This window comes from Suricata suricatta, chromosome 2, assembly GCF_006229205.1.
Source record: "Suricata suricatta isolate VVHF042 chromosome 2, meerkat_22Aug2017_6uvM2_HiC, whole genome shotgun sequence".
NCBI classification, from domain to species: Eukaryota; Metazoa; Chordata; class Mammalia; order Carnivora; family Herpestidae; genus Suricata; species Suricata suricatta.
Window position 1 is genome coordinate 41,732,011 of NC_043701.1, and position 20,670 is coordinate 41,752,680.

The window sequence follows — 20,670 nt, forward strand, 5'->3', positions numbered from 1 at the left end:
AATATTGTGATTGGGTCCCACCAAAAGTAACGAACACTGTAAACAATGTGTATGGTTAAAGTTGCTGCCAATGAAGTTATGTGATAATGATTGGATCACTGTACCTGTGTCACAATTTCCTGTAACTCCCCCTTCCCAGAACCCATAAAAACCCTGCTCAGCCCTTGTTCGGGGCTCTCAGCACGGATCCACTGCCTGGGGAAGTCTGTGAGCCCGAGCTTAGGCCCGGCAAGCTTAAGCCTGTAATAAAGCCCTTTGCTTTTGCATGCGTGACTCGGTCTCCCTGGCGGTCTCTGGTTTTTGGGGACGATATTGTCATCTAGGCATAACAGTGTAACCTTTGGCAAAATGCCGACCATTCCCAGCCTCAGTTTCTCAATTTAAAACATGAGGTATAAAGCGCCAAATTCATAGTTTTGAATATTGAAATAAAATAATATATTTAATATGCCAAGCCTATGCTGAGAATATAAATTCTCTTATTAATTAAGATGAATAAAGTTTTAACAGTATTTTAGGAGGCATATGAACTACCTTTATGGAAGCAAACAGAAGGTAAAACTACATTTAGATAGTCTACTGTACAATGTTGTTTTCTGTATATAGGAGTTATATACATCCCAAACTTATCCTGGAAGGATTTTACCATGGGAGGCGAGTAAGAAATACAGTTGACCAAATTATGTCCTTTCAAAGTATCCACATTTGCTGAAGTAATAGCTGGCCTCGAAAAAATCCGGTTCTGAAGACTTAGTTGGTTTTTCGGAAAAGTTCTGGAGCATGACATTTGTGCCCTGACATCTTTTAAAATGGAAACTTGCAGTACTTCCCACAGGGCAAGGGGTTAAAATATAATCAACTACCTGCCCTTTGATCTCCCAATGAGATCAGTGAGACCCGTCTTTAATCTGACCACTCTAGGAAATGCAAAACCTCCAGCTTCTAAGGATGGCTCTTCAAAGAGAGTTGAGCTACAAAATGCCAGTAATTCTCCTTTATTGGGAGATAAAAGGATTATTTCCACCCAGGCCTTGGCGCTGAGCTGGAGCAAAAAGCAGTTAAATTCAGCCATCACTGAGCGTTAGCAGCTGGGGTATCCTAGAGGCAGCAGGGCCATTAGAGTCGGGCCTGGACGCAGCCTGCTGCCTTAGGCAGCTTTGGTTCAAGCGTGCGTCCCTAGATCTCCCACACTGTAAATGTAGTCTCCAAGGGGCCAGTTCCCGCTCCTTCCTTTCCCTCGCTTCAGGCCCCTTGCAGAGCCGCTGGGAACTCTTTGTTCATATGGGCTGAGGGCTTGAAGGGGGAGCAATTGGTGTATTGGGATTTTTAAATGAGACAGAATTTATTCCTGGCTGGAGGAGGGAGCCTCTGCAGTTGATTTGTTTGTAACAAGGAAATCTACCTGGTGATATTTTTATTTATTCCTTAATTTTTTTCTCTCTATTTTATTTATTTTTTTAAAATTCACACCCAAGTTAGTTAGCAGATAGTGCAATAATGATTTCAGGAGTAGAGTCCAGTGATTCATCCCCTACATACAACACCCAACAGTGTCCTCCTTAACGCCCCTGCCCATTTAGCCCTTCCCCCTCCCACAGCCCCTCCAGCAGCCCTCAGTTCCTTCTCTGTATTTAAGAGTCTCTTCTGTTTTGTCCCCTTCCCTGTTCTTACACTATTTTTGCTTCCCTTCCCTTATGTTCATCTGTTTTGTTTCTTAAATTCCACATATGAGTGAAGTTATATGACATTTGTCTTTCTCTGACTAATTTCACTTAGCATAAGACACTCTAGTTCCATCCACATTGTTGCAAGATTTGATTCTTTTTGATTGTTGAGTAATACTCCATTTTAAATATATATACATATATATATTTATATACACACACAACATCTTCTTTATTCATTTATCTGATGATGGACATTTGGGCTCTTTCCAGACTTTGGCTATTGTCTATAACACTACTATAAACATTGGGGTGCATGTGCTTTGACAGCACACATGTATCCTTTGGATAAATACCCATTAGTGCAATTGCAGGGCCATAGGGTAATTCTATTTTTAATTTTTTGAGGAATCTCCATACTGTTTTCCAGAATGGCTGACCAGTTTGCATTCCCACCAGCAGTGCAAGTGAATTCCTCTTTTTCCGCATCTTCACTAACATCTGTCATTGTCTGGGTTGTTAATTTTAGCCATTCTGATAGGTGGTGGTATCTCATAGTGGTTTCAATTTGTATTTCTCTGATTATGAGTAATGTTGAGAGTTTTTTCATGTGTCTGTTAGCCATCTGGATGTCTTCTTTGGAAAAGTGTCTATTCATGTCTTTTGCCCATTCCTTCACTGGATTATTTGATTTTTGGGTATTGAGTTTGATAAGTTCTTTAGAGATTTTGGATACTAACCCTGTATCTGGTATGTCACTTGCAAATATCTTCTTCCATTCTGTCGGTTGCCTCTTAGTTTTGCTGACTGTTTCCTTTGCCGTGCAGAAGCGTTTTATCCTGATGAGGTCCCAATAGTTCACTTTTACTTTTGTTTTCCTTGGCTCCAGAGACATGTTAAGTAAGAAGTTGCTGTGGCCAAGGTCAAAGAGGTGGAACCAGGAACTCTGACAGACCTAAGATAATTGTGCCAGAGACAGGTTAACTGTCCACCAAATCCTTTTCTTTTCAGCAGGGTGTAGGTATATATGTGGTTCTACCTATGGGAATATGGGAAGAATCCAAATACACTATTCTTAGATCTGGCTCAGATAAACCACCTGAATATTCCTCCTCCTCTCTCTTCCTCCCCCCCTTGACTATTGGGTTTCTGACTTGAAACCATCTGCTTGAGTTTCTGAATGATTGTGTGGAACAGTGCCCTTTCCTTTGATCTTTACTGTCAATTGGACTTTAATTAAATAAGAAACACAGTTCCACTTTCTTAAGGCTCCTGTATTTGGGGTTTTTTTTTTTTTTTGGTTGTTGGGTTTTTTTTGTTTTGTTTTGTTTTGTTTTGGCATCACAGCTAATCTTTCCTTAACTGAAGAAGAAATTGGTATCTCAGATGCAATACTATCATAACAAAAATCTAAAATATGTGGTATTGGCCTAGTGGGCAGGCAGCAGGTGGCAAGGAAACTGATACTGGAAGCTGGGACACTAGAGATCCATTTGCTACAACCTTCACATATGATGCCTGGGAAGTCAAATTGTGTGCCTACTGAGCCCATGGGACAAGGTTGGTGTAGGGGTCAGGGTTCTCCAGAAAACAGAACCAATAGCAAATACATAGAAGAGGAAATGTCTTAAAGGGACTGGCTCATAAAATTATGGCGGCTGAGAAGTCCCACAATTTGCTGTCTGCAATATGGAGAACCAGGAGAGCTGGAGGTATAATTAAGTCCAAGTCCAAAGAATGAGAACCAGGGGAGAGGACGGTGTAAGTCTGAGTTCAACAGCTGGAGAATCAGGCAGTTGTGTAAATCATGGTTCTAGCCCAAGGCCCAAGAAACGGGTGCACTGATGTCCGGGAGAACAAGAATGTTCCAGCCCAAGCAAATTTGCCCTTTCTTTGCCTTTTTATTCTATTCAGGCCCTCAGAAGATTGGATGATGCCCACGCACATTGGTGAGAACATTTTCTTTACTTAGTCTATCAATTCAAACGCTTCCAAAAGTGCCTTCCAGATATATGCAGATATGGTGTTTTGCCAGCTATCTGGGCATCCCTTAGCCCACTCAAGTTGACACATAAAATTAACCATCACAGTTGCTAAACAGAATGTTAATAGTGTGTGTTGATTGCTACCAGCTGTGTTTAGCAAGGTATTAGGAAAAACAGATGAACTCAGACAAGAGTTGGTTGGTAAAAATGAAAGGAAGTTAAGAAAGTCTTACAATACGAGATTTCATAGAGTTGAAAGCATCAATTGCTTCTAGTGCCTAATATTAACCAATACATACTTTATCTGACCCAGTGCAGAAGGAGACTGTGAGCAGAGCATTAAAGCAAATGTGTACAACTTCTAAGTGTGCAAGGCTTATGCCAACGAAGCTCACCCTTGTCCTCAAGTTCAGTTATAACACTGAGAAGTTTTAACCAGCAAAGACCCATTTAGAATCGCTCCTAAGGCAAAGATCAGACTAAGGATGTGTCCTCCCCACTATTTTTCCGGGGGCTTCAACCTAGCTTCCATTAAGTTAAAGATAGGGATTGCATGAGGAAGCAAAGAAATGTCAGACCTGAGAATTCTATTAAGAAAGACTTTTTGGACATGACTGTTGGCACATGAAACTGACTCAAAGCAAACAGATCAGTAATAGTACTAAGTTTTTGAGGAATGATATTGCCAAATAAACCATGACCTCTTTATCTTTTTCAGCACTTTAAAAAATCAGACAGTATGTGGCACTTGGGTGGCTCAATAGGTTAAGTGCTCAACTCTTGATTTTAGCTCATGTCATGATTTTAGGTTTGTGAGATTAAGCCCTGAATCAGGCTCTTAGCTTACAGCATGGAGTCGGCTTGGGATTTCCTCCCCCCCACCCTCTCTCTCTCTCTCTCTCTCTCTCTCTGCCACTCTTCCAGTCTTGCCCGCTTGCTCTCTCAAAATAAACAAACTAAAAATAAAGAAAGAAATAAAGTTCAGATGTTAAAATTTTTACTAACCCTGTGGGTAGAAGAAAATTTTACCCAACTGAAGTTTTAATTATCTATGATGTGGAGAATCTTATTTTTTGTCCATTCTTGTTTTCTCTTCTGTGAAATGTCTTGCTCATTTTTTTCTATTTATCTTTTGTTGTTGTGGCTATATATTTTTTTAATTGAAGCATAATTAACATACAGTGTTATAGTAGTTTCAAGTGAACAACATATTGAGTCAACGCTTCTATACATTTACTTAATGCTCATCACAAGTGTAGTCACCAACTGTCACTATACAATGTTATTAGGGTATTATTAATTATATTCTCTACGCTGTAATTTTCATCTCTGTAACCTACTTATTACATTCATACTTAAAAAAAACTTTTTAGTTGATTTTAGGTGTTCTTCATATATTGTGGATATTAATCTTTCCCAGGTATATGTGTTGCAAATATCTCCCACTTTAAAGTTCGACTTTTTAAATAAATCAAATTTACCTATCATTTCTTTTATGATTTAACATATTTTGGACCTTGTTTAAGAAATCCTTTCTTATCCCAATGTCATAAAGGTATCCCCCTACATTTTCTTTTAAAAGTTTTACATACTGTGAAAATAAAGGAAACCTCACTTAAGATGGAGTCGGCAAGCCCTGCAGGGGGCGCTCACACGCACATACCACTCCTTGCAGCTGCTTAACGAACAGAAAGCAGAACCAGAATCATTTTGACAAGGAAAGGTACTTTGCACATAGAATTTAATTCCTGCCTTTAAGAAAATTAAGAAGGGGTGCCTGGGTGGCTCAGCCCATTAAGCTTTCAACTTCGGCTCAGGTCATGATCTCAGGGTTTGTGGGTTCAAGCCCCGAGTTGGGCTCTGTGCTGACAGCTGAGAGCCTGGAGCCTGCTTAGGAGTCTGTGTCTCCCTTTCTCTCTGCCCCTCCCCCACCCACATTCTGTCTGTCTCTCTCTCTCTCTCCAAAATGAATAAACATTAAATTTTTTTTTTAAATAAGAGAAGTGAGGAAGATCCCTCCCTCCCTGCCCCAGTCACAAAGCAACAATCCCCACCCACTGCCAATGAGAAACCACTGCCACCTGGAACTCTTGTTCTCCAATGAACTTGTATTCAGAACAGCTCTCCCCGGTGTCCTCCTAAAACCTAATAAAATCTCATCTTCCCTTTGTCTCTTTGAACTTGCCTAAGGTTCATCATAATTTGCTTGTCCCGAATTGCAATTTCTCTGCTATTCATAAATAAACTCATTTTTTACTTAAATGCTCTGTTTAAAGTTAACAAAACTTAAGTCTCCAGTTCACCTGCAATTTGATTTTTCCTATACATTGAGGTAACGACCTAACTTTATTTCTTTTCCTATGATCTTCTTTTTTAAAATTTTTAATGTTTTTCATTTATTTTTGAGAGACAGAGAGAGACAGCACGAGCAGGAGAGGGTCAGAGAGAGAGGGAGACACAGAATCTGAAGCAGGCTCCAGGCTCTGAGCTGTCAGCATAGAGCCCGACACAGGGCTCAAACCCACCAACTGTGAGATCATGACCTGAGCAGAAGCCAGATGCTTAATCGACAGAGCCACCCAGGTACCTCTATGGTCTTCTGATATATATAAAATTCTCATACATGTGTAGGTTCTGTTTTGGGGTTGTTTTATTTTCCATTTATCTATTGTATTGTGTCAATACATTAATCACTCTGATTAAGTCAGATTCATCACTCTGACTTTATGATAAATTTTATATTTAATACAGTAACCCCCCCCACTTTGTTCTAGTTCTCCAGGAGTGTCTTGACTACTTTTGACTCCTGAAATTTCCACATATATTTTAAAATTTGTTTGTCAAGCTCAATAAAATGTTCCATTTTAATTTCAACAGGAATTGCATTAATCTGTAGATTGTTGAGGGAAAATTGGCATCTTTAGGCTATTGAATCTTATTACCCATGAACTTGTTGTAAGCTTCATTTATTTATATCTCTATACTTTTTTGCATTAAGTTCTTTACATCTTTTGCTAAGTGTAGTTATTTGTAGAGAAACCGTTTTATCTATGTTTACTAATGAAAAACAGGTGCTGAGAGCAGTTAATGGGTTTATCTTAAATTCATTTAGCTAGAAATGAATTAAGACTCTAACCCAGTTCCTAATCCAAAGCTTCTTTCTCCACCTCCTTGTGCCTCATTTAATTTGAAACATGCAATTTGGATGTAGCATGGATTGTACCACATCTTCCAAGCTATAGTGACCAGATGCAGCGACACGTAGATATGTCACTTGTCCCTCCTGTGGCTGCACCTCCCGTATCTCCTGTCCTTATGCAGTTAAGTGTTCTATTTTACAGAGGTAGATACTCCTGGGCACCGAGAGCATGCCTGTTTATGAAAGATAACCTACAAGATTGAAAATCTTATCTCCTCTACGTATTGCCTTCTATAGCTCTTTGTGGGAAAGTATTTAGATCATTTATTGAATAATTATTTTACTTTTCTTTCTGTCAGGCTTTGAGGGGGAGAAAATAGACATTTCCATAAGTGGTTCATAAGAGAGACTTGAACTTTGCAACCTGTATTTACAAAGTGCACTTCTGTTCACACTAATCACGGCTAATGTCCTCTTGTTGACGTGCGATAATCTGGGCATGCTAACACAACTGGAGACCTATTTACCAGCCAACTCCATAGCTTCTTGGCTATAATGACAAATAGATAGCCATGGGACACCTGGGTGGCTCAGTCTGTTAAGTGGCTGAGCCTTGATTTCAGTTAAGGTGATGATCTTGTGGTTTGTGAGATGGAGCCCCGTGTCGAGCTCTGTGCTGACAGTATGGAATCAGCTTGGGATTCTCTCTCCTTCCCTCTCTGCCCCTCCCCTGCTCACTCTCTCACACTCTCTCAAAATAACTAAATAAACTAAAAAAAGAATATCAGGTGAGTTCCATTATGAATCAGATACAGAGAGTATACAGGTTTTTGATACTGCTCTCTGCTCCTCATTCCAGAAAGTGCTCACTGGCAGTGATATGGACAACAACAAAAAAATAGAACTAAAGGAGATATAAACTTGTATTAAAGAATAAAAACTGACTGTCACCATTTCTACCTTTGGAGAAGGGTAATGGCATACTGTATATCAGTGGGAATACTGATCTCTTTGAGGCTTTATACTATTTCAGAAACTGGAGGACGGGAGAAGCCATGAATTTAGGGATTGGAAAAACCTAGAAGCAAGAAGATACGGGGACTCTGGAGAGAGATAGAGCCCAACCACAGTGGTGAAAAGTCTGATGAGAAGGGGGAGGCATGGGGCAGCTGATGGGATGTAGAAACCTTTCATCACCTCAAACCTGCAGCAACATTGCTCTATTTGCTCTTGCAAGTGATGAATTCAAGGCAATAATGTGGGTTCCATGCTTGCTGGCCAGGCACAGGGAACAGAAGAACCCCATGAGATGAGTCGGTGATGTAAGAGCTTAGGGGGACAGGCAGGGAGGGCACACCAGCCTCCTGGAACTGGTAAGAGTCACAGGACAAGGGTTTAAACCAACCTGATTTAAATCTGAAAACACGGAAGACCTCAGCCTACCGAAATAAAATTGAACCCTGTACTCGTAGTGACCATCTTTTAGATATTAAACACTTTAAAACAAAACATTTTATGAGATAAGACAGGAATAGTGCTCTGAAGGCAAAAGCCATGCCAAAGAGCCTGAGTTGAGTTTTTCAATTAAGAAAAATATTTTTTTCACTTTGAGCTTTTAGGCTTTACAGCCAGTATAGAGCCTAATGTGGGGCTTGAACTCACGACCCTGAGACCAAAACCTGAGCTGAGATCAAGAGTTAGGCACTTTGGGGCACCTGGGTGGCTCAGTCAGTTGGGCGTCGGACTTCAGCTCATGTCATGATCTCACGGTTCGTGGGTTCGAGCCCTGCGTTGGGCTCTGTGCTGACAGCTAGCTCAGAGCCTGGAGCCTGCTTCAGATTCTGTGTCTCCCTCTCTCTCTGACCCTCCCCCACTTGCACTGTCTCTCAAAAATAAATTAACATTTTTAAAAAAATTTTTAAAAAAGAGGCACTTTAACTGACTGAGCCACCCAGGCACCCCTGAGCATTTTTTAAAATGTTTTATTTATTTTAGAGACAGAGAGAGACAGAGCATGAGAGGGGGAGGGGCAAAGAGAAAGAGGGAGACACAGAATCCGAAGCAGTTTCCGGACTCTGAGCTGTCAGCACAGAGCCCGATGCGAGGCTCGAACCCACAAACATGAGATCATGACCTGAGCCAAAGTCAGAGGCTTAACCCACTGAGCCACCCAGGTGCCCCCCAAACATTTTTTAAGTCATTTGCCACTTCCCTTTCTGCAGTGTTCTTCCCTCTGAGAGGAGCTTGATACAGAGGCGAACACATAGGCTTTCTGGTCAATCATATGGGCTTAATGTGCACCCCTGTCTTCTATTTGTAAAAGAGATGATGATGCCACCTTGTAGCACTGGGCAAGGATTCAAGAAGATAATGGCATTTGGAAAGAATGGAGCGAAGTGACGGGCAGTAGATGCTCTGTCCATTCCGCTGTCTTGTCAGTTTGTGTTGACAGACTGAATAAACAAATGGATCATGGTGAGATCAAATATCAAAACAGAACTCTGAGCCACACTCTGCAGCAGCGAGGCCAGGAAACCAGTCCATTATCTACAGTAAGCAGACCAGAAGGCCACCTACTATGTACACCTCAGACCTGTAGGAAGTCAGACCTGTATCTCTATCACGCGGTCCAGTAAGACTTGTAACAATCTACCCCAAATGGCCAACACTTGATTAATGACTGGCAGCTTCTTCAGTTTTTTTCCCCCTGCTTTTTAACTTGAAACCAACAAGAGAAAGCCAAACACACACCCCTAACCAATCAGACAGGATGTCATGCTTCTACTTAGCCCTACCTGCAGCTTCCCAGGCCAATAGCCAGCAACCAGGGAATGCCTCAAATCTTCCTTTTCTCCACTATAAAGCTTTCCCACTCTACTGCCTGCTTTAGAGTCTCTGCCAAAATGTGGGTCATGCTGGCTGACTCCCGTGCTATGTATGGCTCTTATGCAAGCTCTGGATAAATAGCATTTGTCTATTCTCATTTGGTTAGTCTTCAATTACTTCCACAGTGTCTTTTTTTTTTTTTCTGATTCTCTCTCTGTATGGATTAAGTGTGTGTGTGTCCTCCCCAAATCCATATGTTGAAACTCTAATTCCCAACATGCTGGTATTTAGAGATGGGACGTCTGGGAGGTGATCAGAGTTAGAGGAGGTCATAGGCGTAGAGCCCTCAGGATGAGATCTGTGCCTTTATAAGAAGAGACATGAGCGTATTCAGTCCCTCTCTGTCAATCTCCTGTCTCATAGGAAGACACAGCTAGGAGGAAGTGGCAGCCATATGCAAACCAGGAAGAGAGCTCTTACCAGAAACACAATCAAGTGGCACCTTAATCTTGGACTTCCCAGCCTCTAGAACTGTGATAAAATGTATTTCTGTTGTTTCAGCACTTCATTAGGGCAGGCTGAACAGACTAAGAGATCCCCCCTTTTACTTTGTCCCCCTTCAGACCCAAAGCTCTGGACCTTCCAAAGTGTTCTGGTCCCACCACACTTGATCTGTCCACCATCAAACAGGGGTCATGCCCTCTAAAGTGACATCTTGATCAGTATGTGCTCATATAGTACACGTTACTCAATCCAGGCTACAAATGCACTGCTGCTGGGTCCTCCCAGAGATAGTACCTTAAGGATAAAGGACTGACTCCATTGGTTTGAATTTCAGGAATCATGGAAGTCTCAGAAGGGAAATACCTCAGGGCAGGCAGAGGCATTTTTTCTATCTCTCATATCAGCCTCGGGAGCTTCCTGATTGCTTGTAACTTCTAGATCCTACCTATATATCCGAATATATCTGATCTTGGTCATTACTCATTTACTGAGAATGTAAGTTTTGAATGTTTAAGGATTCATCAGTTTAAGATCTCTATCATTTTTCTATCTATCTATCTATCTATCTATCTATCTATCTATCTATCTATCTACAGAGTCTCATCATTGGGTCTCTCAGGGTTCAAGCATAAAGTTTACCCAAAGAAGGGCAAGAAAGTATAATTTTTTGTGGGGACTGAGTTGAATACCTTATATACAGAGCTAGCATAATGATGGATGTTTACACAGGCTAAAGGGCCAGTGGGCTATTATTTTATATTATAAAACATATGTAATTGTGGAAAATTTTAGCTCCTGGGTAAGAAAAAAAGAAAGGAAGGAATGAAAGAAGGAAAGAAGAAAGAAAGGAAGGAAGGAAGGAAGGAAGGAAAGATAAAATTCTATGACTTGGAGATAATTACTATAACAATTAGTGTTTGCCCTTCCTGACATTTTCAGTCATCTATCCATCATCTACCTATCCATCTATCCAACTAGCTATCACCTATTTGTACATGCACATGCATATTCTATTTATTGTAGATTCATATGCTTACAAAAGGGATATTTACATCATATCACATTCTCCTTCTTAATATAATACGTAATAGACACCTTTCTATTGCAATAATTATATTACACAATACTTTTTACAGCTGTAGTATTTCATTGTATGTCTACATAATTATTATACTTGATCCCTCATTGCAGATAAGGAATGTTTTCCATTTTTCTTGATTATAAACAATGGTTCTTATCTTTGCTTCCCTTTTTCTCTCTTTCATTTATGCCCTTAATTAAAAAAATTTATTTCCTTATGGCATATGAGGTAGGAATACAGCTGTATTTATTTCCAAATAAATCATCTCAATAACACTAATTACAGAACAATCTCTATTACTCTATCAATTAGAAACACTTCATTGTACCCTAATTTCCTGAAATTTCCTTTAGAGGTTCTGTTCTGGTCTATTCCCGTTCATGTAATCCTATGATAGAGATACCTTGTTTCAATAGTTACAGTATTTAATGTATTTGTCTGATCTCTGATAGAGGAAGGATGTTGTCCTCCATTTTTTTTTCAGACAAACATTCTGACTTCTGACCAAAGCCACTCACAATAAATAAAATGAATGCCTTTGTGTTTATCCTTTCTGACTGCTCTTGTTCTAGAAAAGCCAGGGGCAGAGACTCGACTGTCGTGAGGGAGTGTGTGGGGAGGATCTGCGTGGAGGCCAGAGGAGCCACAAGCTGAATGATGCGTATTTCATGGGGAGAAAATTTCTGAGCGGTCTGCACACAGCTCTGGGTTACTCTGGTCAATCAGTGTGGGAGTCCGCTGCCCAGTGTCTCCCACTGGGTAAGAGGCTGTCAAACCTGGCTGCACATTAAAATCATCCAAAGAGCTTTTCCAAAGTAATGATGCCAGTCCTCACTCCAGACAGGGTGCATCGGGATCTCTCAGGCAGTGGTGTCTGGGGGTCGGTGCATTTGAAAGGCCCCTCAGGCAGTCCCCTTGTGCAGCCAGAGCTGAAACCCAGTGCACGAGAACAGACCTCTCCTAGTCCAGAACCGTGCATTTATTCATCTGGCATTCCCAGTCCTTCGTCGTGCTGCTGACACAGCAGAAATGAACTGAATTCAGATGAAGACACTAACGCTTACACGTCTCTACCAATTCTTCTAGAGAGAGGGATGCGGATTGTCAGTGCCCACTTGGGAATCCGTGTGACTTTCTCACTGCGGGAAGTAGCTTCTAGAGGGAGGAAGACCAGTGTGGTCTCTGTCCAGTAAGGGTACCGGCTCAAAATCTGAAAAGAAATAGACTTAGAGACCATTTAGTCTGTCCCGTTATTTTAACCTCTTAAAGGCCAGAGAGGTTAGCGCACGGTGGCACTGCTCTTAGTGGCACATTTGGGACAGAACCCAGTTCTTCACAGCCCAGGTATCTGCATTCCAGCTTGCTATCCTTGTGTCAGTGTGTGTGGGTGAGTATGTAGATGTCGGCGTGTATGAGCGTGTAAGTGTGCATGTGACAGACTGGGTGTGTGTGTGTGTGTGTGTGTGTGTAACAAGGAATCAGGAGAGGCAGGGAACCAGAGGAAAGAGCTAGTTGCATTATAATAAATGGAAAACCAGAAACCCCTGCCCCTATCTTTCTGACACTTGGTTCACTGAATTCTCTCTGGGTTGGTCTCCATCAGGTCCAGTAGTATTTTCTTGGGAGGCAGGGTAGGGCTTCAGGTCCCAGTGCCTGCCACAGGGGAGGAGCTGTGCATTAAGGTTGACTGCAGCAGGATCTGGGGAGGGCTGTAGCGGGTGGTCTCAGGCTCATTCTGGGGTGAAATTACCATTCTTTGCCTGGCTTAGGGTCCAGGAGTATTCTGTGGATAGATGGCAGTTTTCTCCATCTGTAAATTCAAGCCAGATAGAAATGTCTACCCTCATGTTTCACTGAATGTGTGCTCCTTGGACAGCTGTCTGTTCACCCCAATGTCCTCCAGGGACACTGTCCTCTTTGCCAGGTCTGAGAAACTGGAGGGACCTTTGGATCCTGGCACCCAAAGTCTCCCCTTCCTTCTTTGAGTTTTTGTGAGGTCACACGGAAGAGACAGTACCTGTGGGGAGAACTTCGGTGGGTCAGCGCTGCTGGCTGAGTCCCGAGAGAATAGTGCAGGCTTGTATTCAGGCAAAGCTCAAGCTCATATTTGCTAGAAAAAAACCCTGCAGAAGCAAAAGTACCCAAGAGTACCCAAGAGTTGGGTCACTCTGATTAGAGACTTACCCGAGCAGTTGGAGATCACAGTCTCATGGGCTTTGCTCTTAATCCAAATGGTTCGGATCACAATGGCATAGATGACACTGTGGAAAGGACCAGAGGTAATATTAACATGGCCGGTGGGTTCCTACAGTGAGGACACAGATGGAGGAGCGCTCCCAGTGGCCTGAGTGTGAGGTGTTGGAGGAGAGGTCTCTACGCCATGCCTGGTCCCGATCCTTGCCGATTGTGGGATCCCAGCAGGTGACAGCTGCCTCTTCTTTAACTGAGGAGGCTAGGACTTGGTGAAGTGAAATGGTTTCTCAAGATAACTCAGGTGATTGGAGGTATAGCTAAAGTATAGCTGAGATTAGAATCCAAACACAGGTTTGGAGTCAGCAAGATTTATATTTGTAACCGGCTCTACTACTTGCTGGTTGTATGACCTTGACCTCAGACACTCTTTTTTTTTAAATTTTTACAAAATATTTATTCATTTTTGAGAGACAGAGAGACATAGTGTGAGTGGGGGAGAGGCAGAGAGAGAGACACACACACAGAATTTAAACCAGGCTCCAGGCTCTGAGCTGTCAGCATAGAGCCTGACATGGGGCTCAAACTCACAAGCTGTGAGATCGTAACCTGAGCTGAAGTCGGATGCTCAACAGACTGAGTCACCCAGGCACCTCTGACCTTAGACACTCTTTAATGTGGCCCTATGATTCCTGTCTGTTGTGTTCATGCCTTTGTGAGATCCCCTCCCCTTGAGTGTGATAAGAACCGTGACTTACTTCTAATCTGCGTATTGTGCTGAAGGTGATAAATGTCTGTGATTGCATATGAGTGTAGTGCCTGTCTTGCTAGTGTCTCCCTTTGTTTCTGCCATGAGTCCTATGCCTCCAGAAAATTAATACTGCCAACAACTCATGAGAGCTTGAAAGATCCTTCCCCAGTTGAGCCTCTGATGATTTCACAGCCCTGGAAGACAACTTGATGGCATGCCCAGTTAAGCCATGCCTAGACTCCTGACCCATATCCTGGGGATAATACACTTATGTTGTTTTGAGTCATCGGTTCATGATAATTTGTTACTCAGCAATAGATAAGCAATACACTGAATGATATAGGCTGAATGTGTTTCTACTCCCAAATTTATATGTTGAAATCTTTATGACCAAGGTGATAGTATTAGGAGGTAAAGCCTTTGGGAAGTGATTAGGTCATGAGGGTGGAGACTTCATGGATGAGATTAGTGGTTTTATAAAAGAGACCCACAGAGCTCCCTAGCCACTTCTACCATGTGAGGACACAACAAGACCTCTGCCACCTGAAAGAGGGTTGTCACCAAAATCTGACAGTGCTGGCTTCCTGATCTTAGACTTCCAGCCCCTAGTACTGTGGGAAGTAATGTCCAGTTGTTTACAAGCCTCCTAGTCTGTCTGTCTGCTGTTACAGCAGCCTGAAGCAGCTAACGCACTCTGTTGACAATAAAATACAGTTAATAATGCAAACTTCTTAGGAGATTTTTGGGATCAAATGTGACAATATTGAAAATGCCAAGCACACTGCTTGGAAGTTAGCAGAGACTCAATCAATAAATTCCATTTTTCTTTCCCTTCTTTCTTTTCCATTTTTCACAAAACATCACATCTACTTTAGCATAATGTAATCAATACTAACAGGAAAGCAAAGCTTTGGTGACTCAAAAGCACCAGCAAATTTTGTATCTTTTGTCTCCTTTGATGAATGTAAAACTTTATACTCTTCTTTAACCAGTTACTGGTTGTTTTTAATATATTAAGAAACTCAACTAAAAACGTTGGGACAAAGCATTGCTTTATTTTATTTTATTTAAAAAATTTTTTAATGTTTATTTATTTTTGAGAGAGAGAGCAAGAATGCAAGTGGGGGAGGGGCAGAGAGAGAGGGAGACATAGAGTCTGAAACAGGCTCCAGGCTCTGAGCTGTCAGTACAGAGCCCAACATAGGGCTTGAACTTGGGAACAGTGAGATAGGCTGAAGTCCAACACTTAACCAATGGAGCCACCCAGGTGCCCCTTAATTTTTAAAAAATGTTTATTTATTTTTGAGAGAGAGAGAGAGACATAGCATGAATGGGGGAGGGGCAGAGAAAGAGGGAGACACAGAATCTGAAGCCGGCTCCAGGCTCTGTGCTGACAGCACAGATGTGGGGCTTTAACCCAAAAATCATGAGATTATGACCTGAGTCAAAGTCAGACACTTAACCAACTGAGCCACCCAGGTGCCCAGCATTGCTTTATTTTAGAACTGCACAAATTTCCCTCTTGAGAATCACTGGTTAAAGCACAATCAGAGCTCTGGTCTGCAGGAGCTGACAAAGCACTAATTGTTTTTAATGATCTTTAGAATATAACTTAATTAATGACTGTGTTAAAACCTTCTGCTCCTTACTGCTTTTCCTATTCTCACTATACTCCCCTGAATGCTCCAGGTGAGCTTGGGACCCTTTTGGAGCATCCACACTCCTTCTCGTATACCTGTCCAGGGATTTTTCTGGAATTTGTACATCTACTTTAAAGAAGAAATGAGAAAAAAAATTACTTGTGAGTCTATTCCTTACTCTAAGTTGGACATTTGTTACAGCAGGGAAACTTTTTCCCCAGGAAATGAAATATAAGGAAAGGTTACAACTACCATGAAACATTAATTATGTATTACAATGGCAACCTCAGTGCTAAATCAATCAATAATTCAAATTTTCATTGACCTCCTGCCATATACACAGTGGAAAATTAAGGAAGGTTTTATGCATTAGCAGTCTGAGACTAAGTCATCCCCACCCAATCTACTTAGGACCAATCAAGCAAGTGGAAAATCGCTCCTAATAAGTAGGGTGTCCCTTTGTTACCTAAATCAAGCCACTTCTCAGAGCAGAACAGTCATGTATCAGAGAAATCTCTGAATTATATTTGTCTCCCTCCTCCTCTCATTTCTTTCATCAGCAAGTTCTATGGTCTTTCCATTCAAAATGGTTCCATGATTTGTTCCTTCCTCTCCATTCCTGCTCCTTAGCATCAATCCAGATCCTTACAACCTCTTTTTTTTATATATATTTTGACAATTCTTAAAAAATGTTTGTTTATTTGAGAGAGAGAGAGAGAGACTGAGCAAACACACACAGAGGAGGGCAGAGAGGCAGGGGTAGGAAGAGCAAATCCCAAGTAGGTTCTGCAAGGTCAGCACAAAGCCCGACTCGGGAACTTGGTCCCATGACTCTGGGATCAGGCTTAACCAATTGAGCCACTCAGGTACCCTGACAATTTTTTTTATATTGTGGTAAAATAAACGTAACAAAATTTACCAGCTTAGCAATTTTTAAGTCTACTGTTTGGCGGCATGAAGTACACTCACATCGTTGTGTGACCCTCACCCCCATCCATCCCCAGAATTTATCATCTTCCCTAACTGAAGCTCTATACCCATTAAAAGTATGGAAACCTTCATGAATGTTCATGTCACCCTCATGCAAGGACCATACTAATATTCCCTGTATGACTCTAATTTCAGTATGTGTGCTGCCCAAACGAGCTCCCCTTGCGACCTCTTGCCTGATTATTGTGATCTTCTAATGCCTCTGCTCAGCTACCATCTCGAATTTCCATGCCACCATCAAGGGGGAGCCCTAGGACACAGAGTCAGTCCCTGGCTTAAACATTCCAGTGTCTCTACATTTCTACAAGATGACATCCAGTCTCTTACACAGGGCATCCAAAGCCTCCCACAATCTTCCTCTGCCTACCTTACCTTTACCAACATTATCCTGCTTCCTTCCACCCCACTGTCCCTCAACAACATTTCTCCATATCAGCAAAGGAAGGGGACAACAGGAGCAGGCCAACAAAACTAACCATGACTCCATGCTTCATATGCAGTTGACTTTGGGTGAATCAGTTCCAGTGCCTTCCATCTGTCTGTGTCTGCTTGATTTTCTCACTGAAATGCATTTTTAAGCCCATTCTCCATATTTCACTTTGCTATTAAACCTTTCTGAACTGTCCTTGTTCTCCAGTGACAATTAGCTCCCTCTTCCTTGAGGTTTCCATGCTAGTACGACACTGGTTACACTGAGTCTTGTCTATGGTAGTCATGTCCTAAAGATCAGCAAATCTATAAATAGCCCATTTGCAGAAACAGAGCTAAAGAATAGCATCTCTATTCTTTTGGTCCAACTTCTTCCATGTCTTCAATCTATTACCATTCTCTCGACAAGTGCAGTTTTTCTTTGAGCTTCTTAGAAACTTGAAAACAGAAAGATCACCTAGATTGAAGAAAGTAGCCCTTATCTGTAACTGGCAGGCTGATTTCTTGATTTTATGGAAAACTATCTATACACGAACCCATTTTCTTTCATTTCCTTAATAGAGGCAGTTCATGGTGGGGGAAGAGTGAGAGCCTAAGCCAGAGCAAACCTTGCAGGACTCTTAGGAGGATGCCTAAACTCAGTTCCTTCGTTCTGAGTCTGGATTATGTGTAAGAAGTGTCCAGGAAACAGAACAAAACCTTTGCTCTTCCTATGAGACACCACGGAGAGCACCCCATTCAGAACACTTGTGCCTGACCCCTGCAGAACCCAGCGCAAGGTTGGGGGAGTTGATGAATGTCCACTGCAGTCTTGGAGCCGTAAGCCTTCAGAGTCAGACAAGGCCTTAAGGCTCCATCTCTGCCTCCTCTTTGGGGCCCGAGGATGGTGTCCAGGTGTGCTCGGAAGGTCTCACTAGAAGTCAGGCACAGAGAGGACAGGCAAGGGGGTTGGTGCTTCCCTAGACAGGCCTTTTTTTTCTCGTCTCCGAGCAGGGCCTTTAAGGATACTCCTTAATTGAAAATATCTCTTTCCTTTATTAATTAATTAATTCCACTATACGCGTTTGAGCACTTACCTTGTATCATTGTGGATACGATGACAGAAAAAACAGAATCCTACCCCTCATGAAGCTCACATTGTATTTGTGGAGATAGACAATAATAAAATGAGGACACAGTAATATATGATTATAAAGGAGCAAAATCATATGAAGATAAAATATAGGGTGATACAAGAGTATGGAGTAAGGGCCCTGACTTGTTCTTAGGGTCAGACTTCAGTTTTGAGAGATTCAGTGACTTGTCTGTGTTCACACAGCTAGAAGATGGGACGGCAGTCTGGGTCCTCTGACCTCAAGGGTTGTTAACCGACTTGTTAAGGAGCGTGTACAGGCTCCTCTGGAGGTTGTACTGGGTTACACATGCTATATATGGTTCTAGTTATTTACTACATGCCTTTTTTGATTCCTAGACCAGCTTAGCGTCTCTGCTGTGGATCCCCTAAAGGGGCTCTCTATTCACCCTACCACAGCACTCACCACACTGTTGTAACATCTTCCTTAATTGGCTGCCTTCTCTATTATACAAGATTCTTAAATTCAAACAGGATGTATGTCTTTTCATTTCTGTATCCCCCTGCCTGGTCTAGAGTCTGGCAGAAGGTGGGTGCCCTACATGTATTTCTAGAAATAACTAATGTGTGGGAAAAGGCAAGGGGTCAGGGACTGTGTCATTGGGCTCTGTGAGACACAAAGGCAGAACTAACTCTGTGGGGAAAATGTAGAAACAGCGCAATACTTAAGAAACTAAGAGAAATGTGAGAGTCCTGACACACACAGTCATTGGCACCATGTTTCATGGGCTCCAAGGACAGAGAAAGTCAAAGGAATGCTTTTACTAACTCACTTGGCACCACAGAATTAACTGAGATTTCTCAGAAGAGTTCACTCTGGTGACTTCAGCAGTTCAGATGAATTCACTAATGTCTGGAAGCAGCAAGTATGGACAGCTGGGTATCACGATGCTTTTTGGAGCCAAGTTACAGAAAACTCCCAACTCAAATTGTTCTAAGCAATTAGAATATGTCTTATCTTCCATAATTGTAACTTCAAAGGGTCAAATCTCCGTTCTTTCCATCCCTGTCTCTTTTCTTTTCAGGGTCGGAGTCACCCTGAGTCAGATTGCAGCAGTTCTAGGTGTCAGGGAGGAGATAGCAACGTCTATCCTCTCCTGGGCTTGTTCCCTAAGCATGGCGGAAGCTTTTCCCAAAGCTCGTCAGAAGACACTCCCTCACATCTCATTGGCTAGAACTGGTCAGCTGGCCATTTCCGAACCATTCACATGCTGAGGGGAGAGGCTGCCACGAGGAGCTCATGTGGAATGGATACTGGAAAGCCAGTCACAGACATCTACCCTAACCCAGCAAATGAGTAAGGATGCCTTCTCAAAAGGTAGAACTCTTGCCACCCCTCAGGTAACACCGTCACTTCCTTTACTTGTATGATGGTCATATTGACCTTGGACTTCTTGCCCAGGGGCAGTGCTGGCCAGCCCCCTGGGTCCTTTTACCGACCACGGATGGCCATGATCTCTACTGGGCTGTACCAACCTTGGCATGGGGCTTTCCCACCATCTGAACTCCAGTCCTCAAGCAAAATAAATGGATTTTTTCCCCCATGTAACACGAATCAGTGCTCTATGACAAATGTGCTTTTTTCCACTTATTACTTCGCAATCATTGGCCATGGATCTTTTATGCCTCTATCTTTATGTCACAGAGGTAAAAATGGTAGAAGAATGAGAAATCAATTATATCACAAGAAAATAACCACAGCTAAAGTAAAGCAATTACACCGGGGCTAATAACCTCCCCAGCAGCAGTTAGACAGTCATGTCAAGGAAATTTTAAAATAACAGGAGTGGTGTTGACCCAAAAAACACTGTATTGCCTTCATTGTCAGTCACTGTGATTTCGAGTCCTGAGAGCCTGATTTAATTAATGGCAGGGCAGCGAAATCTTTATTCGTACACAGGTCTCCTGAGTTTGCCACAGACAATACAACTCCTCCTTCCTGTCCTCTTCCTCCCTCGCTGCCTTTCTGCCTCTCTCCCTGCTTTCCTTTCTCCCTTCCTTCTTTCCTTTCACAAATACCAGTGAAAGATCTTTCACATACCAGAAAATAATCTAGGTACTAAATAGCCAGAAATGTCCATAATAGGTGTGTGTGTGTGTGTGTGTGTGTGTGTGTGTGTGTGTGTGTGTGTGAGTGACATGAACCTCTGTCCTATGATTGGTGCAGTTTATCAGTCGGTCCTATATAGCGTGCTGGACTTAGAATCCAGAAATTAAGCGACAAAGTTCTATACTCAAGAGATACAGCCACACAAGCAGATGATGACACTACCACGAACTTTAATGGCGACAGGGACGAGCTGAGGCTGGAGACCACGGGTGCACAGTTGAGGCGCTAT

General features: G+C 42.2%; 1 protein-coding gene, 1 long non-coding RNA gene and 1 other non-coding gene across 4 annotated transcripts in view; 1 reads left to right on the top strand and 2 right to left on the bottom strand.

The window, feature by feature from the left end:
- The window catches only part of LOC115305729, a 27,902-nt gene extending 8,064 nt beyond the window's left edge, over positions 1-19,838 (top strand). The window contains exons 2-3 of the long non-coding RNA XR_003914972.1: positions 3,579-3,613; positions 19,357-19,838. This is a non-coding gene — a long non-coding RNA (uncharacterized LOC115305729). The remainder of the gene's footprint in view (positions 1-3,578; positions 3,614-19,356) is intronic.
- NPSR1 (neuropeptide S receptor 1) overlaps positions 1-20,670 on the bottom strand; it is a 146,499-nt gene that overhangs the window by 9,285 nt on the left and 116,544 nt on the right. For both annotated transcript variants that reach the window (XM_029955951.1, XM_029955945.1), the window contains one exon: positions 13,384-13,460. In XM_029955951.1, the coding sequence (XP_029811811.1) occupies positions 13,384-13,460 (77 nt within the window). The remainder of the gene's footprint in view (positions 1-13,383; positions 13,461-20,670) is intronic.
- LOC115286150 lies at positions 16,823-16,929 on the bottom strand. The gene has a single exon (XR_003905904.1). It is a non-coding gene; the product is annotated as a U6 spliceosomal RNA (small nuclear RNA).